We start from the raw sequence: 27051 nt of genomic DNA, 5'->3' as shown, positions 1-27051 counted from the left end.
ATCAGTTTATATACTGTGAAAACGCTGTATGGAACTGTATAGGACCGGGGCAGCTCTGTGCACTTCTTCAAGGAATGTCAGTGTAATAGCAAGCGAGAGTAACCAGAAGGTAGATTGTTTCCCATGTAATGTTTAATAATGCTAGGAATTCAAAATACAATTTTTAAAAACCTTAAAAAAGACAAAACTATTTGGCAAATTCACTCGACTCACCAGTGGTGCTCAGTTAATGTAGTGTGGCAGTTAAGACTTGTCTTTTTTTCCTTACTGAATGATTATTATGTAGTATCACCCTTTGAGGTATATATTAGTATGAAACTTAGGGAAACATTTTTCTGTTTTTCCTAAACCAGTTTTAAAAATTTGGATTTGCTTAAGACTGTGCATACAAAAGTGTGTGTGTGAAAGTGAAAACCAAAACAGTTCTGCTCTTCTGCACCCAAGTGTATGTTTTGCTGGTTCTAACATTTTATCTCATTTGTATTGAGACGAATGTAGGACATTCATATTTTTCTCTGTGTTAAGTGGTTGGGAAAACAGGCTGAAGGCTGTGGTTCTTAAAAATCATTCTTCAAATTGGTAAGAGAACTGGGGGTAAAATGCCATTTTCTTACCATCTATGACTCTTCACTAGACCACTTACATTCAGATGAAGAAATACAGCAAGCAGATTATCTGTATAGATACTGTTATCCTGTGAACTCTTACTGTCTGATCCCACATCCATTATTCCAGTTCACTGAACCCCTTAGATTTCCACTCTATCATCCAAAGTGGTGGATCTCCCTCCAGCTGTCCTTAGAGGCTGGCCACCTGTCTGCTGTGTCCACATCTAATCAGTTGAGTTTTACAGACCTTTTAGTACATACACTCTTACTCCTCTGGGTCAACTGGGTAACTTTTAAGAATTAGTTGATAGTAATTTCTTGAAAAGCTGCTTAGCTCAGAGTCAGAATGCTTTTTATCCCATTACTCTACACCTAAATTAGACAAGTCATTGTCTTTTATTTTCTTCTTTCGGAGTCCGGTGCCTCAACGAAGGTAGGCAGCCCACCAGCCTTCTGGTTTATTTATAACTTTTTTCAGTGGACACAGCTTAAACACAGAATTCTGTAGACATCAGCCTCCCTGCCCATCACTCAGTTTCTGCAGTTAGCATATTGACAAGCTTCTTGATCTTCACAAACACTACAAAAGTTATTGTTTCTGGTAAGCCATCACCTACATTTGTGTAAATATGCATCCTGGACAAAAAGTTGGCTCAACATCATTAGTCATGGGGAATTGCAAGTTAAAGCCACATTGCGATGCTAATATACATGCACTGGAATGACTCAAAGAGACTGACGGTAGCAAGTGCTCTTGAGGATGGGGAGCAGTTGGAAAATTCTCAGTCACTTTTGAGAAAGAGTTTGGCAGTTTCTTATAAAGTTAAATATATATTGTACTTGCCATGGATATTTTTTAGCTTAGAGAAATGAAAACATGTCCACACAAAGACTTGTACATGAATGTTCATAGCAGCTTGATTCATGAGAGCTGAAAGCTGCAGATAGCCCAATTGTCCATCAGTAGGAGCCTTGGTAAACCAAACACACAACAACAGGGATGACTCTCAGAAAATGCTGTGCTCACTGAAAGTAGCCGCATAAAACAGCAGATATGTGCCATGTAATTCCATTTTATGTGAAACTCCGGGAAAGATTCATTGAATCCACAGCGAGGGAGAACACACGGCTTCCCTAGTGGCTCAGCTGATAAGGAAGGCACCTGTAATGCAGGAGAGCCTGGTTCGATTCCTGGGTCAGGAAGCAGCTTGGTGGTCTCCTGGAGCTGGGAGTGGAGATTGTCTGGGAAAGAACACTGAAGAACTTTGATCAGGAGTGGTGATATGCTGTATGTATTTGTCGAAACAAACTGTACTCTTAAAACAACGTGTGTTTTGTTGTATGTAAGTTACACCTCCTTCTTAAGATTTGTTCTAGGCAGAGATTGTCCAAGTCAGCAGACCTCAGCACTGGTTCCTCTTTGTAGCTCCTCCAACCCTGCCCTTTCTTGGATGTTTGGATGGCAGGTGAATAGGCACCTGTAAGCAAACAGGAAGGAATTTGGGACGTCCACTATTCTTTAGCTCTTTTAGAGCTGTGGAGAGTGCAGGGTAATGTCTGAAGGAACAGTGTCTGTTGCTTTCTTTAATCATAGTCTGTTTATTCTTTGGAACATGTGCTCAGCCTCGGGTCTTGCAGCTTTATTCCTGTGCAGAATACCTCCAGTTTCTTCCAGAGTCTGAAATCTTTTCCCTTTCCCTCTGCAGAATGCCAGAGAAATATATTGTGTGTTTTTAGAGGACATTTTTGTCTGACTGCAATGTGGGAGACCCGGGTTCAGTCCCAGGGTCGGGAAGATTCTCTGGGGAAGGAAATGACAACCCACTCCAGTACTCTTGCCTGGAAAATCTCATGGACGAAGGAGCCTGGTAGGCTACAGTCCATGGGGTTGCAAAGAGTCGGACATGACTGAGCAACTAAACTTGTGTCTGACTAGCTGGAATTGTATCATCATTGCACCTGGAACTTTTACCACTGGCTACAAACTGTTTGATGATTAAGTATGTCTTTAGAACACAAAAGTTTTCTGTTAATAGAAGCATTAGATTAATGATTACATTCTGAGAAAATGTACTTCTTATGATATCCAGAGCTCTAATTTGCTTAGATATCACCCAGCTTCTGTTAGTGGTTAGGCTGTGTGGAATATATACCTGATTGGGATAAGATGTAATGATGCATCATTACATCTTATCAACTTTGAATGACTGACAAGTGTTTTATTCCTTCTCTAAGTGGACTATAAGGATTTTCTTTGAGTATAACACTTAGGAATATAAAATAGTCCAAGGAACATTTGATCCTAAAAGCTTCTATACTTTTGGGGTTGAAAAAGGGCAGGAACCTATCAAAAGAACAGCCTGAAGAAAGAGCTCCTGATGACCAAAGCTGGAACAATTTGCACAACAAAATAAATAATGATAGAATTGGGTTTTAACTTATAAGATATGAGAAATAGCCATTAATTCATATTGATAAAAAAATTAAATGAGTTCAAAGAGACAGCTCTTATTTACAGAAAAATTCCAGTTAATAAATGTAGAAGACCAAATCACCGTGGGGCCAAAACAAAACAGTAGCAATATTTGCAAAATCCATCTTGGAATGCTAAAGTTAGTGGGTGAAAGTTTGTGGAGAAATGGCATATATTTACATATAGTTTCAAGATAACTCTTTTAAAGTCTTAATCAGTATAGGAAACATCAGGAACTCCTTGCTGTGATACAGTCAGCAGAATGCACGCCTTTGCTGTGCTATTGTCAGAGCGTATAATCTCATCGTGATCCTGAGATAAATCCAAATTGAGGGCTATTTCTCCACAATAAGTGACTGATACTCACAGAAGTGTCCAGGCCATCAAAGACACTGAGGAACTATCAGAGACAGGAGGAGGCTAAACATGAGGAAAAAGGAACTCTGATGTGGATGCCTAGATGGGAATTTGATGGTGATAATATTTGTGGGGAAACTGATGAGACTTTAAAAAAAAAAAAAAGTGTCCTGTTCAGTTAACAGAATTGTACCAGTGACTAGTTCTCTTGTTTTAATAATTATACTGTGTTTATATAAGATGTTAACATTAGACGAATCTGAGTGAGGGGTATGTGGGAACTCTACCATTTTTGAAACTCTAAAAATTAAAATGAAACATTGAAAATTTCATTTGAGACTTCAAAAAAGACCTTGCAAATCTCCATTGTACCTCTGCAAATGAGTTAATCAAATTTTCAGCAAATCTTTGTTTGATGAAAGTGCACTTGCAGCAATTTAGTTTAAGAAGAAAAAAGTCCCTTTCAAATGAAGGCATTTAAAAGTTATTTTTGGCACACACAGAATCCTTACCTTGTTGGAAACTTATTACCGGCATGCAAATTGGCTTACTTTGATGCCAAAGGCAGGTGCTTTGGAGTGGAATATCAACTTGAAAAGTGCCTGTACCAGAATGATGCAGATACATGCATGTATGCAGTATATCATCATCCCAGTTTAAGTATCCCTTTTTATAAGCTAAGGATTTAGATAAATCTGTGTAATTGAAGAGCTCGTTGGTACTGTGAGAATCCCACTTGGTTCTACATTACTTACTCTGGTGATAATGTGGTTTCTCTTATGGTAAGTAAGCAGACTTACTAAATGTGCCGTGCTTTGAGAAATCAGTTGTTACTACTTACAGGTCTTTTTTTACTTTGGTAGAGAAACAGGACGGAGAAGGCAATGGCAAACCACTCCAGTACTCTTGCCTGGAAAATCGCATGGACGGAGGAGCCTGGTAGGCTGCAGTCCATGGGGTTGCTACGAGTCAGACATGACTGAGCGACTTCACTTTCCCTTTTCACTTTCACACATTGGAGAAGGAAATGGCAACCCACTTCAGTGTTCTTGCTTGGAGAATCCCAGGGACAGGGGAGCCTGGTGGGCTGCCGTCTGTGGGGTCACACAGAGTCAGACACGACTGAAGTGACTTAGCAGCAGCAGAGAAACAGGAAACCAAGGGCATTCCTGAAGGACTTAGACTTGACTTCCTAAGAATTTTGTCCTAATTCCCTAGCCCTCGATATTTAAAAATACAGGCAATGTAATACAGAATGTCAGAGTGCTTGTTTCATACCTGTAGTATGGTTGTGACTCTAGGATGGGATATGTTGAAGTAGTTGGGATATTTGAGGTTGAAGAGGAAAGGTGAAGGGTTAGGGGGCACATGTGATCTAGTTGAGGATTAGAAGAGAATCAGATCACTTCTTGTGGAAGGGCACATCCCTGAAGTGCCTTTCAGGCCGAATCAGACCTGTTTCAGTCCTGTGACTGCTTCATGAACTCTTTGTCCTGCTCTTTTTAGTGGTATACCATTCTCCTTTGTTTTCCTCAGTTTTACTGGCTCCAGTCGAATTCCCGTTCTTAAGGTTCTTTGGGTGGGGCCGTGTAGGTTCGTGGAAAGAACAAAAATAAACTTGGAGTAAACTGCTCTGGCCTATTTGCAGTTGGACCTTTGGGCTTTGATTCCACCAAAAACATCAAAAAGTTGTGAGAATTATGAGTTATATATGTAAAAACTCAACACAGTGCCTTGTCAGAGGAAGCATTTCATCATCTGTTTTCTTTCCTCACCTCTGACAAACTGGGAGCTGTTCTCTCTGGGATAGATAGTTCTGTTCATTGAGAAGGTGTCATGTCCTAGGCTTTTTGCTTAGTCTTGGCAGTATGAAAGATGAGTTATATGGAGTTCCTCAGTTCAGAAGCCCAGAGAGACAGTTCAGTATTAGAATTTGTGTTATGTTACATGCTGATGCAGCCTCTGGTCTCTACACCACATTGTACAGAGAATGCTTTCAGGAACAATTGACTACTTTGAAGCCAGTTTGGAACACATAGCATAAAATGTAAACGGTGGAGACTGCTGCAGAGATGTACATAATTAGGTGCAAAGCAGCAGATGATACTGTGCAGATATACAGATTCTATAGTGTAGAACATTAAGTGGTGGAGGTATGTCCTGTTTTGGGAACCCTGAAAATGTTACCACAAACTGTTGTTTGCCAGGAGAAATTGGGAAAGCAGTGGCATGTGAGTTGGGTCTTAAAATAGGTATGACTTTTGCAGATAAAGTATGAGGTTCGTTCAATAGATAAGCAAATACATCCATTGGCTTTGGTGTTCCCGGAGGTCCTGGAACCAGTCCGCCTCAGATACTGAGGGATGACTGTATTGACATATTTAAGTTTCTGTTTTTATTCTCCAAATTCTAATTATTTCCTAGAATTCTGAGAAATGTTTCATCCATGAGTAGCAAATATGACCAACATTTAATTCAAAGATTATATGTGAAATCCCATCATTGTTCACTGTCCTAGCACAACAAAATAATGTATATTGAGTTGAAGGACTTCTCCAACCCAGTGCTTGTGTCTCTAACCAATAACTGCAGGTGGTTTCAGAGTCTTCACCTTCGTTCACATCTGATTTTTCAACCATTTGAAATGGTTGAAACCCAAAATTTTTCCTTCTCTCCCTGGAAATAAAGACCCTGATTAGCCTCAGGTGCCCAAAGTATAAGATGTTAGTTGTCAGAGTTGTAATTGTGTAGAAACCATCGGATGGTCTTCCTTCAAGCATCTGTTCGGTGATTAAACAGACTGGTCTTGTGGTACATTATACTCAGAAGTTGCTTTACATTTTACTTCGTATTTTTTCCCTAGAAAATTCTTTGCTATATTAAAATAATGTTACTTAAAATCTTGAGCAACTGATATGTTCCAGAACAAATGTGTGATCGGTGTTTAGAATTACCAAAGACATCATGTTTAATCATTATAACTGATCTATCTTATGATGGGTATGTATATTTCTCTGCTGCTATGCAGTATAGAACTTTATCTAATAAAACTTTTGTAAATTATTTGAGAAGAGTGATAGTTACAACTTAATTTTTAAAAAGTCCCACAGTATCAATATATGAAAAGCTCTTAGGATTCTTCTTTCTGAATCCTACCCTCTTATAATCCCAAGCAATTAGAATGAATTATATTATATATATGTTTTTGACAGATATCTTTTGATAAAATTTTGATGGGCCAAGGGCTGTTTTTCTGCTGGGCTGCCTCCCTTTGTTTATAAATATTTCTATTCCTTTATATTATATTCTTATATAAACCAGTGATTCTGACCTGGGACTGATTTTGCCACTCAGGAAATATTTGGCAATGTCTGTCAGAACTTGGGGGTGGAAGTGCTACTGGTATGTAGTGGGTAGTGGCCAGGATGCTGCTAAATATTTGCAATGCATCAGGACAGCTCCGACAGCAAAGAGTTAGGAGCTCTCTAGCTTATCACCAATGCTGTGGCTGGGAAACCTGCAGTAGACACCCTTACAAAGTGATGATAGGCTTTAAGAAAGTTTTGACTACCAGCGATTTAGGAAGCCCATTGTAATTTGACCATGAACTAGCTTGTTTGTTAGAACTGTTATTTTCTAGTACATATGTTTTTGTTTTAAGATTAGATTTGAGGAAGTTCTTAAGATTACGTTCATTTAGTCCAACCCTCTAATTTCACAGGTGAGGAAACCAAGACCTGAAGAGGGCAAGTTTATTAGACCTTGATTTCTTTAAATTATCTAAGTAGCCTTTTTTCCCCCCTCTGAAGAATTACTAATTTTTCTGTGTGCTTTATAAGTGCCCAGTTTTGTGACATGAACTATAATTTCAACATGGTTAAATGCGTTTTAAATGGGATCTCTGACAGCTGTAAAGTAATTTGCAGAGCAGATTGATTGCTTTAGTATAGAGTTTCTTGGAGATAGATTTGATTCATCATCAGGTTTACTTGCATCTGAAGATACAGTTTGCTAAGAGATTTGTAGTGTTTGTGATCCCTCTGAAAATTATTGACATGATTTACAAGGTAATTTCGGATATCTTTGGGGGGTTGTGGGGAGAGGTCATATCAGAGTCACTAAACCAGCAGTATAGTTTGTACAGTGTACTTCATGCAAACTTGCCTGTACCTTAAGAACAACTACTCTGTTCAGTTGTTTTTATTAAATGCTGAATACAAGTATCTGAGCCATAGAGATTGCTTACTTTGTTCTAATCTCTCTTATCAGTGAGGAAACTGAAGTTTGGAGAGAGTGTGTAATTCATACAAAGTCATGGAGTTAGATTCCGAAATAAATGCAGTAAGCAGAGGAGAGAGCCAAGGCATCTCACCTGCTAAGTCCTGGGATGCAACTTGTGTGACAGTGTGACAGTAAAACACACTGGACCGTCAATAGAGATCTGGGCCAGTGAAATCTAAGGCATCATATTTTACCAACTCTGGAAAATAAACATTTCTGTACCTAGAATGCATAGTGCCCTGCCTCTGCATATAGTTGACATCAGTTTAATGAATTTGGAAACATAAGCCAGAATGCCAAAGATGAAACCAGGATAAGAGACAACACAGGGACTGTTAAAATTTCTCTCTGCTCCTTTACCCAGTCCGGCTAGCTTGCCCAGAGAGCCAGGATTTGGTACCTACATGGACTTTCTTCCTTAGCGAGGCAGCTGTGATCACAGTACCAGCAGCGGCTATGATTCTTACACTGCCTCAGGTGTTGTAGCCACCTTGAAACACTGCTCAGGCCAAATGCTCAGCCAGCAAAAGACCCTTTTCAGTCTTAACACTGAAGTCTTTTACAGTAGAATAAAATTTGTGTTGAAATAAGGAATGGCAGGTGTCAAAAAGAAGTGTGGTTAGCCATCTTCAGAAAAGGTCCATTTTGAAAACAGTTTAGGAAACATTTCTCCGTACATGTCAACTATTCCATTCTTTGTCAGTGGACTTACTTTTTGTGAGAGATCTAAAGGACATATTTATGGGACTTTAAATACTTTAGATATTTGAAGGACCATGAAGAAATTCTGTTGCTTTAGGCACCAGCTGGGTGAGGAAATGGAAGGAAGCCAGATTTATAGTCTGTGGTTAAAATACTTCTAAGTCTCCTTCTTGGAAGTTTTTCTTGTGCTCGATAAGTTTAAAATTTGCAGTTCTTAGGGATTTTTGGTGAGAGGATCTCTTGCACTGTTTATTATGGACCCAAGTACCTTTTGTTCCTGTTGGCAGTACCTGTAGATGCTTTCTGTATCAGATGAAACTGAGCAGTATTTAGAACACAAGAATTTGCCACATTAGCTCTCAGAGTGGTGATGTCACTTTCCATTTAAGCTGAAAAATGGAAAGGCAAGTAGTATTAAGGAGATGATTATTATGGAAAATAGTTTGGGTGTTGTAGACCCTCCCCAAAGGGCCTTGAATACCCCCAGGAGTCTCTGGACCACAGCCTGAGAATAGCTGGACCAGAATCTCACTCCATTGCTGCCAGGTTGGTTTATAAAATAGGGATTTTGTTCTCAAGAATTGTAACCACTTGTAGCTCCTCCTACTTTCTGAATATACGTTCCTGAGTTACAGAAAAGTTAGTAGTGCAGACAGTTTATGTTGCTCAAGTGTGTTTTCAGAGCATAAGAGACATTTGAATACTCAATGACAATTTTGAATCTGTAGTAGAACATTTCAGATTCTGCTGTATTTTGAATCTATAGTAGAACATTTCGGATTCTGCTGTAAAGGATGCTTGTGTTAGTTCTTTTGGAGCCAGTTTCCAGCCAAGTCGTATCTGGTGAATTTGTGCGGTACCATGTACATTGAGGGGCTTCCCTTGTAGCTCAGTCAGTAAAGAGTCTGCGTGCAATACGTGAGACCTGGATTTGATTCCTGGGTGGGGAAGATCCCCTGGAGAAGGAAATGGCAACCCACTCCAGTACTCTTGCCTGGAGAATCCCATGGACAGAATAGCCTGGCAGGCTATATCTATGGGGTTGCAAGAGTGGAACACGACTGAAGAGATTAAGCACACGCACACACGTCTGCAAACCCAAATTCTGTCTGAAATAATGCAGAAAAACTGACAGTTAAGTCAGTGAGGATCCTTAGTTCTGCTATTGCTGCCAGACAGTGTGACTAACTTAGGGACAGCTACATGAAGGATTTCTGTTGCTAGAACCATTTCCTTGGAGCAAGACTTCCCAGCTTCTTTCACTTGTATATCTTTCCCTTGGCCTCACAGTTGAGCAAGGGTGGTAGATTCTACTCCAGCTGGGGAGATAGTGCTTTGAAATGTATCTATTACCTTTAAGATGGTTTATCAGTATTTCGGATACTAGAGAATTTCAGAAAAACATCTTCTGCTTCACTGACTTCACTAAAGCCTTTGCCTGTGTAAATCACAACAAACTGGGGGAAATTCTTAAAGAGATGGGAATACCAGACCACCTTATCTGCCTCCTGCGAAACCTGTATGCAAGTGAAGAAGCAACAGTGAGAACCAGACATAGAACAATTTGGTTCCAAATTGGGAAAGGAGTACATCAAGGCTGTATATTATTTAACTTATATGCAGAGAACATCTTGCAAAATGCCAGGCTGGATGAAGCACAAGCTGGAATCAGGATTGCCAGGAGACATATCAATAACCAGATGACACCACCCTTATGGCAGAAAGCAAAGAGGAATTAAGGAGCCTTTTGATGAAGTGAAAGAGGAGAGTGAAAAAGCTAGCTTAAATCTCAACATTCAAAAAATGAAGATCATGGTATCCAGTCGCATCACTTCATGGCAAATAGTTGGGGGAAAAGTGAAAACAGTGACAGACTGGGCTCCAGAATCACTGCACATGGTGACTGCAGCCATGAAATCAAAAGACGCTTGCTCTTTGGAAGAAAGTAGAGACACCACTTTGCAGACAAAGGTCGGTGTAGTCAAAGCTATGGTTTTTTCTCCGGTAGTCATGCACAGATTGGGAGCTGGACAGTAAAGAAGGCTGAGCACCGAAGAATTGCTGCCTTTGAACCGTGGTGCTGGAGAAGACTCTTTGAGAGTCCCTTGGACAGCATGGAGATCAAGCCAGTCAATCCTAAAGAAAATCAACCCTGAATATTCATTGGGAGGACAGATGCTAAAGCTGAAACTCCAATACTTTGGCCACTTGATGCGAAGAGCCGGCTCATTGGGAAATAGCCAGATGATGGGAAAGATTGAAGGCAGGAAGAGAAGGGAACAACAGAGGATGAGATGGTTGGATGGCATCACCAACTCAATGGACATGAGTTTGAGCAAACTCCGGGAGATGAGGAGATGATGAAGGACAGGGAAGCCTGGCATGCTTCAGTCCACGGGGTCTCAAAGAGTCGGACACAACCCAGCAACTGAACAACAATCAGTATTATGTAGAATGTCTACATGTTCTGTGTACATGAACTATGACAAGAGCTAAGTGAACTTGACCTCCTTGACTTAAGCCCTGTTAAGTTAGGTGTGGCCCCATTCCCATTTAGAGAATTTACCCAGGCTCAATAGCAGAGTCTGGATAAAGTCCAGAGCCTGTCCTAACTCAAAAGTCTGCATTCTGCCTATCATCAGTGAAAGCGAGGGTGGAGAAGTTGGTGAGATAAAGGGAATGACTTGATTTTTTTTTTTTTTTTAAACCTGATAGTTGGAGTCCAGTTTGAGGGGGAAGTTTTTGTTTCCTTATGCAGAGCAGAGTGGTTCTCCTGAGTCAAGGGCCTTAAGGCCCTCCAATGGCTCATTCTAGACGATAAGCCAGAGGATTTGAGAAACTTCATGATGACGAGTATTTATCTGAGAGCGGGGAGAAACTCTCTAGGAGAGAAAAGAACAGCAAGAAGAGATACTATTTGGGGAGCAGCGAGAATGTAATAAAGCCGTGCAGTGTATGATCCTAGCAGTGAAGGTCCCAAGGTCACAGAAATTCTGCACTACTTTGTGGCATAGCCTCCTCTGTGCCAAGAGCAACTCTAGGGAAGGCCAAGAGTATTCCTCTTTCCAAAACAAAGCCAACTAGGTCTGAGTAATAATGACCTGGGCCTAAACCAGCAAGCTGAAATGGCACCCTAGTCACTGGGACTAACAACTGTACAACAAGGTCTGCTGTTTCTTCCATCAGGGGAGAATTTGGTTGGAGTACTGTGTGGTTTCATCCTTCCATAACTGAACAGATGTGTATTTATTTGTCTATTGCTCTGTCAAGATAATCAGTCCTTTAAAATAGTGGCAAAGAACGTGCTTACATAGAAACTCCCTTGGAATTTACTAAACTAGATCATCTGCCATATTTTCTCATCTGTTATTCTTCCTTGGGCTGGATTGGCTCACATGGGTGATTCTTAGTAATAACTGTACTGTAGTTGTGCATCAAATACAAAAATGTACAGAAATTTTTAGGAGATTAAAACCCTTTATTTAAAAACTCAGCCTAGTTTGGTATACCTGAAAGACTACCAGACTAATAGTCCTTGGTCTGGTTCTAAATCCTCTTTCTCTTTTTTTAACTCAAAATACTAGTGATTGTGTAACATACCTGTTAGCGTTGTTGCAGATAAGCGTTGTTGGAGAAGGCAATGGCAAGCGACTCCAGTACTCTTGCCTAGAAAATCCCATGGATGGAGGAGCCTGGTAGGCTGCAGTCCTTGGGGTCGCTAGCGGTTGGACACGACTGAGCGACTTCACTTTCACTTTTCACTTTCACACATTGGAGAAGGAAATGGCAACCCACTCCAGTGTTCTTGCCTGGAGAATCCCAGGGACGGGGGAGCCTGGTGGGCTTCCGTCTATGGGGTCACACAGAGTCGGACACGACTGAAGTGACTTAGCAGCAGCAGCAGCAGCAGTTGTTGTTGGATTTTGCTGTTTTTTTTTTTTTTTAAAGAAGGATAGGTAAAGGGGAAAGAGGCCTAAAAGTAGTCTGATTACTTCAAATCTGTTTTTATCTGTGCATGTCCTGACTTCTGTGTTCTGCTTTATCTTTGGTCTTTAAAATATAATGGATCAGGAGTGGGTGGGTAAAATGGACAGAAAACAAGTTGTTCTTGTAGGACCTCTTTTCTGTATTGCTGCGAAAGCCAGGAGCCATTATTGTGTGTTGTTGACAATGTTGGGACAGACAAACCATGAATCTTCAGTTCAGTTCAGTCGCTCAGTCGTGTCCGACTCTCCGCGACTCCATGAATCACAGCACGCCAGGCCTCCCTGTCCATCACCAACTCCCGGAGTTCACTCAAACTCATGTCCACAGAGTCAGTGATGCCATCCAGCCATCTCATTCTCTGTCGTCCCCTTCTCCTCCCGCCCCCAACCTTTCCCAGCATCAGTCTTTTCCAGTGAGTCAACTCGTCGCATGAGGTGGCCAAAGTATGAATCTTAAATCGCCTTAAAAGGTAAATACAGGCAATAACCGTGTAAAAACGGATTGTATCCCTCAAATAAATTTGTTGTTTGATTGATTTAACTTGGAATACATATTGTATGTAGACAAGTCCAGACTTATTTAACCTCATTATGGCTTTATCAAGGTACTTCTACAAAGGAAAAAAGTTTATAAAGCGTTTTTACACATTTGGCCCACCCAGTTCCTTGAGGTTACATTTACTATTCCCATTTCATTTTCAAAATGTTATAGTCAGAAATGGCTGTGCAGAGTACTTTGCTTTGTTCCCAGCGGGTGTGTGTGTGTGTGCTCAGGTATGTATTGTGGGTCATCCGCAATAGAAACATTCAGTCATTGTTGAGCAGGAGGAAAGCATCCTAGTTAGTCCAGTGCACATGTGTAGACTCTCTTGAGTGTAGGGACAGGAAAATGGGTCATGTGGAGAAGTCTTTTAATTACAGAGTCATGATGTGATCTGTCATAAAGAATTGTCGGCTCTCCTAATAGTGTGAGCTAAATGGACAGGCATTTTCAGAGTAGTTAGATCTTGAAATTGCTAATTCTTCAACTAGCAGATTGCCAAGGCAAGGAAGGGGTTGGCTGGGGGCAGGGGTGTACAGGCAGTATGCAGAGAACTTAAAGGCAATGTAAGTTAACTTGGAGAAGACATTTTGTAAGCTGCAGAGTACTTTTTTTTTTTTTAATGAAAAGTTGATTGTCTGATTCCAGAGCTTTTGAAGTATTTTAGTTGAAAATAGAGTTCCATAAGTGAGCCAGAACACAAGTGATAGTTTAGGAAGAGCTGGGCATCATGAAACGAAAGAAACCATGTGTTATGGCTCTTTGTTGCCGGAACTAAAGGAGTCGTTGTCTCTTTCCTCTAGTTGTGGGAGCTGAGATGCAGGAAAGCAAAGGAGAGGTGATCTCAGATTCCCCGAGCACACAGTGGCAAAGGAAAGGGCTGTGTGGGGGAAATGTAAGGTTTGCCCACGTTCCCCAAAAGTGCCACGAGTCCACCCATGTGAGCAATCCAAGAAGATGGCTTGGGTTTTTTGTTTGTTTTTTGCTCTCATTTTTGTTCGTGTGGCTCAAATAGACAAGACTTCTTGATGATGTCTATTTGAAATTTCACAGCAGATTTTCTTTTGTAAACTACTGTAAAAACAACAATAAACACAAAATTTTTGAGAAAACTAAAAATTTTGTTATTGACAGAATATAGTGTTGAAGACTAAGATAGGAAAAAGCTTTCATTGCCTAATGTACTTGCAAAGGAAACGAGGCCCCCTGTTATATTTTAGCATTTCTGGTCAGGCTGTGTAGCATTTTTGATGTTTGTTTTATTATTTTTAGTTGATGGACTTTGAGGCTTAGACACTAAAAGCAATAAACCACATTCATTGGCCTAAGGTTTCCCCTATATTGTGAAGGCTGTTGATTGCTTATTTAAGATTTGTTTCTTGGGAAACTTAGGTAATTTTGGAGAATCCAGACTCTCAGCTCCATATTGAAGAACTGACTTCCTTACAACATACCCATTAAACAAACTATTTACAGTGTGTTGTGTAACATTTAAAAGATGGCATTGGGCAGTGTAAATCTGTGAGAAGTAACTATTTCTCATGATCAGCAGTATTAAATACCGTGATAAAGGTTCATTCCTTATGGGAAATGTTCCATAGAAATCAGAAAACATTCTCGCCAGCTTCTCTCCCCTGCCCTTTTCCCTTAAGGATAACCAAGTAGTCCTCCCCTTGATCCAGTGAGGACAGTGGGGTTATCAGGAATTCTTGCGCAGGTGTCCGTCAATTGTAGCCTGGACTGACCTGGGTCTTTGATTCCTAGCACCCTGTGCCCCCTCCCGTTGCACCCAGCCCATACACGCGCCTGTGCACACACAACACATGGGTGGCGGAGGGAGGACATCGTGGAGTGGTTTTCATAAGAGGAGTTTCTGAATGATAGTTCAGTTGCGTCTGTGTTAAAAACCCCAGTTTAGCCATTTACTGTAAGCCTTAGACAGGGGTCTTGATCTTTCTGATCTAGGGGATACTGTGATGGCTGTGAGGTGGCTCTGCTCCTCCTGCTTCACAGGCAGTTTATAACATTGAACTGGGAGAAACCCGTCAGGGTGGGAGTGGGGTGCATGTGGCTCTTAGTGGAGCTGGCACATTCCCAACCCTCATGCCATTGGAGCGTGCTGGCCTAGAAATGAGGGGATGGGTGGCAGGAGCTGTCAGGGCAGATCTGGCAGGGTGGCACCTTTGGAGGGCCTCCCACTGATGACCCCTTCTTGTTTCTTAATCTTCTCCTCCAAAAGTTATGCATTTTGTTCAGTAACACTGCACCATTTCAGAATGAATTAGACGCATTTTCCTACCTCACACGTTCCCTGATCCGAGAAACACTGTGGAATTTTTTGGGGGAACTAGTTTGAAGAAACTGCTCTAATAATTAAAATAATGATTTTCAACTTGTTGGTGAGGGTTTTTTGTGGGCAAGTGGTGATGGAAGAGTTACTAGATTGTTGCCTGAGGATATTGAGAATGTACTTCTGAAACAACACAGGTGCCTTTAGCAGACATGCCATATTTGTTGGTAATCTGATCTCAGTTAGCCTTGCTGCTGCTGCTAAGTCGCTTCAGTTGTGTCTGACTCTCTGCGACCCCATAGACGGCAGCCCACCAGGCTGCCCCATCCCTGGGATTCTCCAGGCAAGAACACTAGAGTGGGTTGCCATTCCCTTCTCCAATGCAGGAAAGTGAAAAGTGAAGTCGCTCAGTTGTGTCCAACTCTTCGTGACCCCATGAACTGCAGCCTGCCAGGCTCCTCCATCCATGGGATTCTCCAGGCAAGCGTACTGGAGTGCCATTGCCTTCTCCGAGTTAGCCTTGGGGCCTTTTCATTTGTGAAGTTTCGATTTGGTTGCGCATTGGAGGGGAGGAACACTTACTTCACCATTCTGGTCAGACATCCATTTCCGTAGGAGCACGTGAGGACATGCTTATTTTTTGTGTGTGTGCACGTGTGTAGGTTGTGTCCTTTAGGGACCGGATTGTGGCACATGGCGCTGAAGCATTCTGAGGGGTTGCTTGCTGAGGTGTTAGAGAGTGGTCGTCCGTGGGAGGACATGAGACAGGCCCCGGGCCTGTTGCCTGTGTACAGTGTGCCTTTGGCCTGGGTGAGACGCCTGGGAATGGTCCCCAGGGCTCCATCGTGGAGCAGCACGGGGTCCAGGTGCTGGGGAGCTGCTCTCAATCGCACCGGGCACCTGGTGTAAAGGGCTATTTGTGAGACAAGGGTGACTTCCTTTCATCTCTGCCTATTCCAAGCTCTCTGTTCTGGCAGTTCCAGCTGCTTACCAACCTAGGCACCACTTCTGATGTCCATGGTTTCAGGATCTCTTCTCTGATTTCTCATTTCCATATTCTGTCCATAACCCCCCGGTACCTAGCATCCCTCCCCTGTCTCAGAAGACTGTGCCTCTGCCAGTGCTTTTCTTGATTATGTGCTTTCTCTCCTTTGCCCCATGGCTGACATTGCTGTCTTGCCTGCCTTCCGTCTTTCTCCGTCTACAGTATACGTGACTTCAGCCTCCCTTTCCTCTGGAAATCTCCTCCAACCATGCTGACCCCTCTCTGTAGTGGCAGGACCATCTTTACCTCACCGCGACATTTCTCCAGAAAAATTCTTATTGGCCATCTCTAGGCTATTGCTCTGACATCCTGTCATCTCTTCATTTTTGCAGTCCGAATCTCATGTGGCTGCTCTCCTAAAAGTCAGCAGTGACCTGATCACACCAGAGCTTGGGCTTTTTTCTCAGTCCTTATCTTACTCTGTCTTTCTCTGCAGTGTTTGTTTATTCTTCATTCCACCAGGAGGTAATTTTATTGGGTACCTGGTACTGTGCTGAATGCCATAGTGACAAAGATGATTAAGATGCAGTCGTGCCATTCAGGAGTGTACATTTGATTGATAGTTACATAGTGGTGTGGTAAGTAGCATTGTAACTTTATAGGATGTACCTGGAGTGAGACAGGCCCCCCATAACTCAAGTTGGGCAGGAGGCTAGGGGTTCTTTTGGGGCAAGGGTTTGGTGTGCCGTTGAGTGTCTGTTGAAGGTGATCTTGGACTGCTGTCCCGTTGTCCTCTCTTGTCATTCTGTGTCGTGAAGTACACATACTAGCTTAATTGAAATTCTCCATCAAGGTAGCTTTTTGTATATAGTTGGTTTAACTCTGATTAAGTTATTTCATCTTGAGTCTTGGTTAGTGTAAGACAGTTTTGTTTTGTTTTTTTATTCTGATTTAAGCTGGCTGGTAATCCCTATAGACAATTGATCTGATCTGTTTGTGTCCCTGATGAGTACTTGTGAAATGACTTGTAGTGGTGATTATCTTCTCTCTTAAGTATTAACAGATACACTTCCTCTTTGAAGGAGCAGAATAGGCTGCCGCTGCCTTTGTTGAGTATGTGTCTGACTCTTTGTTACCCTGTGGATTGTAGCAGCCCACCAGGCTCCTCTGTCCATGGTATTTCCCAGGCAAGAGTAGTGAAGTAGATTGCCATCCCCTTCTCCAGAGGATCTTCCTAACCCAGGGCTCAAACCCAGGTCTCCTGCATTGCAGACAGATCCTTTACTGTCTGAGCCACCAAGGAAGCAAACTTGTGAAAAAGGAAAGTTACCTTTCACATGAAAGGGCAGGGCCTTAGCTTAAGAACCTCCTCCTTTGTCTGCTACACTACACGTCTGAGTTTGACTCCCTTGCTCAGTGGCAGGTGAGGCTGTTTGTGGTTGTGGTCCAGCCTGAGGTGGCTGTGCCTGTGACTGGGTTTCGCCGTGTGCCATCCATTGCCAAGGCCTCTGTTTGCTGGAGACCGTAGGAGGCTTGCCCTGGGATTGATCCTTTGTTCATCAGTTTCCTGCAAAGCCACCCGACTGTGGGACCAGCACCGAGACCCTCAGAAACGCCAGGGACCCCCCGAGCAGGCCGGCCTGGAAGCTGTGCAGTAGGCGGCTGTCCCCTCTTCACCCTGTGTTTCTTTTCACACATCACACCCTCTCCTAAGAGGTATTTCAGACAGTGTGTCCTGTTTCTAGCAGCTTTTTTTTTTTTTTAATGACATGATTATTTATAAAAGAAACTTGCTTTTCCTAGGTTTGTTTTTTATTTTTTCCTTCCATTTCCGCTCCTCTACCAGTGGCTCTTTCATGGATGAGCCAGCCCTCATCTGTCCAGTTGCTTTTCTTTGGCCAGTGCCTCCATCATGGAGAGCAGAGTGAGATATAGGGTCTGAGGGGGGTTGTTACATGGTGGCTGGCAGTTGCTTCACCTCATTAGTGACCCTAATTTAGATACATGCGTCCTACCTTGGGCTTCCCTTGTGGCTCAGCTGGTATAAAGAATCCGCCTGCAAAGTGGGAGACCTGGGTTTTATCCTGGGTTGGGAAGATCCGGAAAAATGAAAGGCTACCCACTCCGGTATTCTGGCCTGGAGAATTCCGTGGACTGTGTATATAGTCCATGGGGTCACAGAGAGTCGGACGTGACTGAGTGACTGTCACCTTCACACATTATACTTGGAGAGTTTATTATATTGGAAATGTCGATCTAGATGCTAATGTTTTTGAAAATTAATATTGTGTGCTAAGCTTTCCTTTCTCCCTTTGCCATTTGGGTCTGAATGGTCATGCATTGTAAGAAATATTTGGCACAAAGTTTAGACTTTGTCAACAATAGTGCTAAAAACCAGTGTCAGTTGGAGACTGGCACACACATAATGGTTGATGGCACAATGACCGTATCGCTTTTCTAGGATTTTCTTTTGTTGATTTTCAGTGTTCACCCCCTCGGGAGCTCATGTGAACCAGTTACCTTCTATCGCTCTGTGTCGTCGGTGGTGCCAGTCACAGCTGTAGGGGAGCAGACCAAGTCAGAATAATTAAATTGAGGAGTGAATGTCACACTTCTAATTTCATTCTCTTTTCAAGGGATTACCAGTGTCCATTTAATAAAATGAGATTAACCCTGTGCAGCAGCAGTATTTGAAAGCTGTCAGTCAGTATAATCTTGACAGCTCAAAAGAAGTAGTGTTCTCAGCACTCTTAGAAGCAATCATGTTTTATTGGCTGAAAGTCTTGACTGCACAGGGATGTGTGTATTTGTTTGAGCACATGTGTCTGTGTCATTAAAGGTATACAGAGAGTGGATTTGAAAGAGGAAAAGTTTTATGGACTTAACCATAATACCTAGAAATAATAATGTAGAAATAACACCATATGATTTAGTTTTGAGTTGCCAGATACCAGTAATAAAATACCTAAGCATTATGAGACCAAAATTTAAAAATCAAAGAAATATTTATAAAGCAAATAATGAGGCATCTTTTCTTGAATGTTTTAGAAAACCTCGGATCAATTCTCAGCTGGTGGCCCAGCAAGTGGCCCAACAGTATGCCACTCCACCACCCCCTAAAAAGGAGAAGAAGGAGAAAGTTGAAAAACAAGACAAAGAGAAACCTGAGAAAGATAAAGAAATTAGTCCCAGTGTTACCAAGAAAAATACCAACAAGAAAACAAAGTAAGTTCTTGAGTAACTCAGTACAGTGCTGTGTTATTTTGCAGGCAAATCAAAGATATCTTTTAAATGCCTTTTTTTCTATCTCCCCATTTAGACCAAAGTCTGATATCCTGAAAGATCCTCCCAGCGAAGTGAACAGTATACAGTCTGCAAATGCTACAACAAAGACCAGTGAAACGAATCACACCTCAAGGTATTTTGAAACTAGACTGAAATACATCACTGCCCAGATTTGGCTGCCCATAATCAAGAGTCGGGGGTCGTTTTGTGCCTGTGGGTTTGTAGGCTAAAGGGTGGGATGAAGAGCTGGGGTGGGACTATTAACTTTCAAAATGCATGCACATATATATGAGCTATTTTTTATCACTGAGACGAAAACAGGAGAAAGATAAATTGATTTTAATTTCGCAGTGGTCCAAAGCTTTGCTAACTGATCATGGTTTCCATTCTTGCTAAGCTTTTCAGCAGGTTTGGTAGTAAGCATTGGTATCCACGCCGGCGGTTTAGATTCGTTGCCGCGGTGTCATGAAGTGTGTGTGCGTGAGAGACAGGTTCGTTGCCACAGTGTCATGAAGTGTGAGTGTGTGACATTGGAGCTGGAGTCCTCTGCATCCACACCTGGTTTAACAGGCTCTTGGCCTGTGGTGTTGCTTTCAGGCCCCGGCTGAAAAACGTGGACAGGAGCACCGCTCAGCAGTTGGCAGTGACTGTGGGCAACGTCACCGTCATTATCACAGACTTTAAGGAAAAGACTCGCTCCTCCTCGACATCCTCATCCACAGTGACCTCCAGTGCAGGGTCCGAACAGCAGAACCAGAGCAGCTCGGGGTCGGAGAGCACAGACAAGGGCTCCTCCCGTTCCTCCACGCCAAAGGGCGACATGTCAGCAGTAAATGATGAATCTTTCTGAAGTTGCACATGGAATTGTGAAAACTATGAATCAGGGTATGAAATTCACATCCTCCACCTGCCCATGCCGCTTGCACCCCCTGGAGAATCTTCCGTGGACATCGACCTCTTAGTGATGCTGCCAGGATAATTTCTGCTCGCCATGGGCATCTGGCCACCAAGGAATTTCGCACCCTGACGATTACTCTTGACACTTTTATGTATTCCATTGTTTTATATGATTTTCCTAACAATCATTTATAATTGGATGTGCTCCTGAATCTACTTTTTATAAAAAAAAAAAAAATCTGCTGTGCACAATTTTCCATGTACATTACAACTGGTTTTTTGTTTTTGTTTTGTTGGGGGAGGGCAGGGTGGGAGAGGGAGGGAACTTTTATTTATTGTGTTCACAGACTCCATCCTTTCAGCATATCCTTTTAAGTTTAGTTCTTTCTTCCAGTTATACTATGTACTATCAGTTTTGATATAACTATATATATATAAATATAAAATTATATATAAAAGGTTATTTGAAACCAATCCATGGCAACGCTGGTGCTTGAAACACTGTGAAGTGAATACAACATTGAACAGTTACAGATCTGGGACAGTCCCTTCTATGAAAGTGCTGAAATTAAATTAAAATCAGTCTTACATGAAGTATGTTCCAACCCGCGTGGGAACTTGACTCTCTCATCTGTCTAAAGAGTACTGGATGATACGAAAATATATATTTTTTAAACAATGTGATCTCAAAATTTAAAGACTGCTCCAGATAGCCTGCATTTGTGGTGGAATGACTGACAAATCACAAGTGGTTTAGTTGGGAGGGCTTTGATCATTTGAAAGTAACTAAACTAGCTCCAGAATGCCAAGTATTCATGTAAATTACGGTTACATGTTCACTTTGCTCTTCTTACATAAGCACTCATGAAAATATGGTATTCTGTAACTCGAATTCCATCCATTTTCCAGACCTCTACTCATGTCTGAGGTAAATCGATAAATTGTCTCTTAGTTTTAGGATTCAAACTGTCTCACTTGTACTTTTGGTCCATCCAAGAAGCAAATCCCTGTTTCCGCTTTGCACATGGTGTTTTGTTTAATCGAACTTTATTTGCCTCACAGCCCCTTGTTTCCCTTACCATTCAGTGAGGATTCTTTTCCTTTCTTAAAGTCTAGTCTTGTTGTTTGACTGAACAGAGGTTATCAACCAACACATCCAGTCCCGACATGAAGCTTTTCAGTTCCATGATGTGTCTCCGTTCCCTGCTGTGGGAAGGAATGCAAGTGGTGAAGAAACGGTTGAAGGGCTGGCAGCTAGAGTTGCAGGGAAAGCTCTTACTTCCTGTGAGCTTTTACTTCCTCAACACAAAGACAGCTTGAGTAAACTCTTTTTTAAAAAGATTCTTTTCACTCTTTTTTTTTTTTTAGATGCTTTGTAAAAATAAAAAAACGTGTAAAAGACCACTAATATGAACCCACCCCTCCTCATTTAAAAGAAATGTTCCATTTTGCTTTGTTTGGATTTAGGATCTCTCTTCTGTCTGACTCTTAACATTCATATTCGCAGAGTTCGTAGACTTGAGAGTCATTTCAAGCATGGGAACTTGATGTCACCTTCCTTTATTCGACCTGGGAGGGCAGCAGATTAGTGATGAAATGCCCCATTTTGGTGTGAAAAACCTGGTTTGCTTAAGAATAGAAGTAACTTCTGTGTATGGAGGCAACGAGTAAAGAGAAAAATTAACAGCTTGATTTGAGTAGCCAACAGGAAAGGCTCCTTTCACATTTACATTAAAACTATTCTGTAGTCACTGATGTACGATCATTTAAATTCTGTTCTCAAAGGTATAGATGATAAAGCAGTGCCATTTGTTGCTGTGGTCCTATTCTCAAATGCATGGACAATGTTTCCCCTCTTTTTAAAAAATACTGCTTGTATCTGGGATGCAAGCTATACTTACCTTTTTAAATACATTTTTGAAGTATTTATTAATGAACCAAAGGAAATCAGATGCTTTCTGTAAGCATCAGAATATATAATACATAGTGATTTGACTATGAATTTTAAATCCACATTTTAATATTAGTGGGGTATTGCAAAGACATTCCTTCTAAAGTTTTAATATTCCTTTTATTAAGGGTCTCAGGGAGGGTAAATTAGTCAGCCATATTTATTTTCCAGAGATGTAAGGAATTGCTAAGTTTTTTAATTAACTTTTTTAAAAAATTTAAATGCCACCAAACTCATGTGGGTTGCACTGCTTTTGGAACCAGTAAGTGTTGGTATGCACTTTGTTCAGAAACACTGTGTACTTTTGCAAAATTAGTTTCATGTAAAGTGATTGGACCCCTAGACTAGTGGAAAAAGCTGATTAACCAGCTACTCAGAGGCTGCTAATTCATTGCCAGTGTCTTGGTTTTTCAGTTCTGCCTCCGTGATTAATTTGGGAATAAAGACTAGGGAGGGGTGAAGGAAGGGAGGGTTGCTTTAGAACAGGTGAGAGGACGACATTGCCAGTTTGGTAGAAACTGCAGCTCACGGTGGGAGTGCTCTTGGCAATCAGGTGTTTTCCGGCCCGTCCTTTAGCTGCTGTTGTGTATTGTGTTATAGTGAGATAGACGATAGGTACTTAGACTTTTAATTTCCCAAATGGATGACATCCCTCAGGCATGTATTCTGGAAATGGAATTCCTGTAACTTCCTGCTTTTGCAGTTTACCCTACAATTAGTAGGCAGCGTGTAAAAACACTAGTGTAGATGATAAAAGATACATATTGAAAGAGGACCAGAAATACTTGGTATTCAGCGGCGCAGTAAGCAGGTTATAGAAACAAAACAAAAGCACAGTGTTAATGCTTGCAAGTTTCCATTTGTTTTAATGCCACATGATCTTTCACGCTCGTGCGTGTGCACACACAGAGCTTACCCAGCCTGCTCTGCTTGAGTCATGCAGTTCAAAAAAAGGAAAAAAACGGTAAAGACATCCTGATACCCTCAGAATATTTTCAGTCAAAATCTTTTCAGTTTTAATCTGGACATTTAAAACATTGGCAGAAGCTTCTGTGAGTTTAGTTCCACTAAGATGTTTCACCTGCCTTATCAAGACCATTCTCAGTCTACTTTTTTAAGCTACCGTATCTTAAATTATTGAAAATTTATTAATTGCTGATATATAATAACCTTTGCTTGTATGTAACCGAAAATGGTTTAAGAGCCAACATTTAGAGTATGACAATGGAGCTGAACAGTTTTTAATGCGCAAGCAGTTCTGTTCTTGTGTATGACTTGTAACCTTAATTTACTGTGTAAAGATGGTTACATTATTTCCTTAGCTTTGTTTGTTGGAGACAAATAGAGAATGCTTGTTAAGTATGTCAAAACATAATCTTATCTTGTGAATTTTTGTTAATGTATTATACGAGCTATATTTTTCATTTGCCCAGAAAGACAGCTTGTATAACGCTTTTGGAAGTTCCTGCTCTGTAATGTCTTTAGAGCTGACAGTCTGTTAGGTTTGTTTTTTTCTTCATGCTAAAGTGTCGGTGGTTTTGTGAACTGGTCAGAAATTCACAGGTCTTAAATGTTTGGGGGAAATTTATATTGGACACTGCTCTTTGTCTAGCAAATAAAAGATGTTAATATATTCCTGTTGCTGGCATGTGCACGACTATGTTATTAGAAGCCACTTTATCGTTTTCCTGCTTTAAATAGAAATGTCTATTTATGAATTCTGCTTGTAGTTTTTTCACAAATAAAATAGTAAAATTTACATTGAAATCTTTATTTTTGTCTGTGTAGACATAAGCAAATAGGAGGTTACTTTTTGTACTCAGATTTTTCACTTATGTAGTATTTCAGGAGAACTTGAGTTTGTCAGATGCTGAAGTTTATTTGGGTATCTCAGTACATGGCTCAGAGCTGCGGCAGAAAATATAATGGAACAAAAGAACGCCCGAATTTTGGAAGAAAGCAAACGGGTGTCCCTAAAGGAGTCCTTTGAGGTAGGCAGTGATGATTTAATGAAGGAAGTGAAAATGATGGGTAACTGGTTAATTCAGTGCCTGACTGAAGAACCCTGGAAAGAACCCATTTCTGGCCAGCTGCGCGTAGGTTAGCTGTGGCCCTCGTGTAAAGGAGATGCAGTGTCAGACCGAAAAGCTGCACAAAGCCGGCACCTTGCCCAGTGCTAGGGAGGTGGTCACTTACAAAGAATGTGGAAACCACTTAGGACACTTTTAAGATTCACCCGATTACTCTTAGTCTGCACTTAAACTAGCAAATGGGAAGAGTGTAAATGGTGCAGGATCATAATACGAAAATTGGTTTGTCCTGGTTAAAGAAAACTTAGCAAACTTCATTCGTTTTTGTCTTCCAGTACTGGATCATAACCTGAGTCTGGCTCTTCAAGAGTCTTGGAAAGAATCTGGACGGATTAAAGAACAGGGAACAGATAGTGATTCTGATGTTTCCCAGCGCCCTTAGGCGATGGGCTGGCTGTACCCGACTCTCAGCTTTCCTTGGTACCTGAGGAATCTTTTTGAGGGTCCCTACACTGGCACTACCCTTTGGGGAAGCTAGAGGCTGCCTCCCATAATAGATGAAGCCATACAGCTGAAGGCTGGTCCCTACCATCTAAGTGCAGGGATGTCTTTTAGTGAATTCCTTCAAGTTGTGAAGATGAGAAGGAAGGTGAAGTCTTTCCTGTGTGTAGCTAAACACCAGCCTTGATAACGCATGTCTAGACAAGCCTGCTAAGGAATACCATGGCCGATGTATTAACCCCACCGTGGTAGGAAGCTCTTGCTGAGTTAATCTTGGTCGAGGGTAGGATGATGCCTTCAGCTGAAAAGTTACGCATTCATTGTTCAGTAACATGGAAACCGGCCAGCCCCTTTCCCAGAGCAGTGAGGAGAAGGAAAGAGCTGTCAGTGAGGCCCTGCATCTCTTTCATCCCTGACCTCAGAGCAGTTCTGTAGAGCTCCTCTGAAACTTTTAACATAATAGCAAGGAACGCTTCAGAGCCACTGGTGTGTTAGGCGTAAAATTCTTGATCAAAGTCTTGCTTGCTAATCATCAAGAGAAGCCAGGTTCTAATCTGGCCACCCTTACTGGTGCTTGTCAGGAAAGGTCAGTCTTCATCTGGCAGCCTGAGCTCTGTTACACACAGTAGATAAGAGCCACTGAATACTGTGAGGAAAGGCTCTGATTTTTCTAGAAAAGATCATTGGCCTTGTCTGGAGAGAAAATGGGACTGAAATCTGGAGTGAAAGCTGCTGTGTTCTGCCTGGTCACCCTGCCTTCTCTCCAGGGGTTAACTGCAAGGCTAGGGTGGAAGCCTGCTGTTGGGCATGCAGTGGCTAGTTATGCACCTGGTGCGGTTCTGAAAAATTGCGAGCAGGACTGATGGTGTGGAGGAAGGGCCCAGGCTGAGAGTGGCCCACTCCTCAGGTGTTTTTAATCTAGGCCACGCACACCTGGTTTCCTTGCCTTGCTCGTGCCAGGCATCACAAATCGATCACAGTACCCTTCGGCTGAATTCAGACTGAGAAATCTCAACACGGCTCTCCAGGCATCCCACGTCCATGGGAGGTAAACGCCTTTGCCCTTCCTGCCCTGGATCAGACCTACCCGAGGCAGTCGGGAAGCCCTACAAGGCCATTTTTAATCAACTCTTCCACTGTGGAGCACTTCCTGGAGCTGTAGGAATTCCAAGCAAAAGGCAGCTGAGAGGCTGGAAGGAGTCAGGGAGGAAGAGAATGAAATATCCAACACACCAATTCTTCAGTAGCTTAGCACGGGACAAGAGAAGGAGGCCCATGGTGGACACTGTCACTTTAAATGCCAGACGCCACAGCACTGCCTTGTAGGCTGGGCCAGAACTTGCCCAGGCTGCTGTCCCGGTTCTGCTGACCTCCGAGACTCTCAGATGACAGGGCAGAAGACCAAGCGGATGTGCTGCTTGGAAAGAACAGGGCAAACTTTTGGAGCCAGAACTGGGTGAGACTCCCACCTCCACCTGACTGGGTGACCTTGGGCAAATCAGCCTCCCTGGGCTCATTTTCCTCACCTCTGAAGCAAACCACTCCTGCCCTGCCCTGTCTCTGCTCCATAGTATCATGGGCCAGTGAACCATTTGTTGCTAATATTTTGTTATGTTTCTAGTAACGGAGAGCAAAAATTTTCCTGTATGTTCATTCTACTGCTTCACTGATGTTAATACCGGGAATGAATGAGAAGGGTTTTGTTTTGTTTTGTGATTGTCTTATCTTGTTTTTAAATATTTCCTTATTTATCTAATCTGTCTGCCACTTCCCACCGTGGAGGCCACATTTGAAACCACAGTAGCTTTGCAAGGGCATTGCTTCTTTCACTTTCAGCTTCCAATTAGTCCCAGAGATAGGGCCATTCAGAGCTGTAAAGCAGAAGAGGGAGAGTCCTGGCGCTTGTAACTGTAACCGGAAAATCTTCCCAGAGTGTCTGCGTGCCAGCATCGTGGTCATGGCAGGGGGCCGACTCCCCACCCTGTGGGTTTGTCCTCTGTCACTTTCCGGGAAGATTTAACAGCGTGCTCCGCTGTCAGCTGCACTCTTGAATCCTCTCTCATCTTAGTGACACTCCTGCTTAAGTGAGTCATTCTTGACTCCCTGGACACCAGAAGCCTTTCTTCCTGACAGCAGGTGAGATGCTGGCGGCCTCTCAACGTGA

At 42.1% G+C, this 27051-nt stretch overlaps 1 protein-coding gene across 1 annotated transcript in view; it reads left to right on the top strand.

The window, feature by feature from the left end:
* The window catches only part of RYBP (RING1 and YY1 binding protein), a 78250-nt gene extending 54135 nt beyond the window's left edge, over positions 1-24115 (top strand). The window contains exons 3-5 of the mRNA XM_055414330.2: positions 19272-19448; positions 19543-19641; positions 20106-24115. Coding sequence (XP_055270305.1) covers positions 19272-19448; positions 19543-19641; positions 20106-20358 — 529 coding nt within the window. The 3' untranslated portion in view covers positions 20359-24115. The remainder of the gene's footprint in view (positions 1-19271; positions 19449-19542; positions 19642-20105) is intronic.
* The last annotated feature ends 2936 nt before the right edge of the window (positions 24116-27051 follow it).

The sequence above is a fragment of the Moschus berezovskii genome, chromosome 24 (assembly GCF_049115385.1).
Source record: "Moschus berezovskii isolate FMDL1 chromosome 24, NW_MosBer_1.0, whole genome shotgun sequence".
NCBI lineage: Eukaryota > Metazoa > Chordata > Mammalia > Artiodactyla > Moschidae > Moschus > Moschus berezovskii.
Note: the sequence above shows the minus strand (reverse complement) of the source record. Positions and strands in the feature narration are given on the sequence as shown.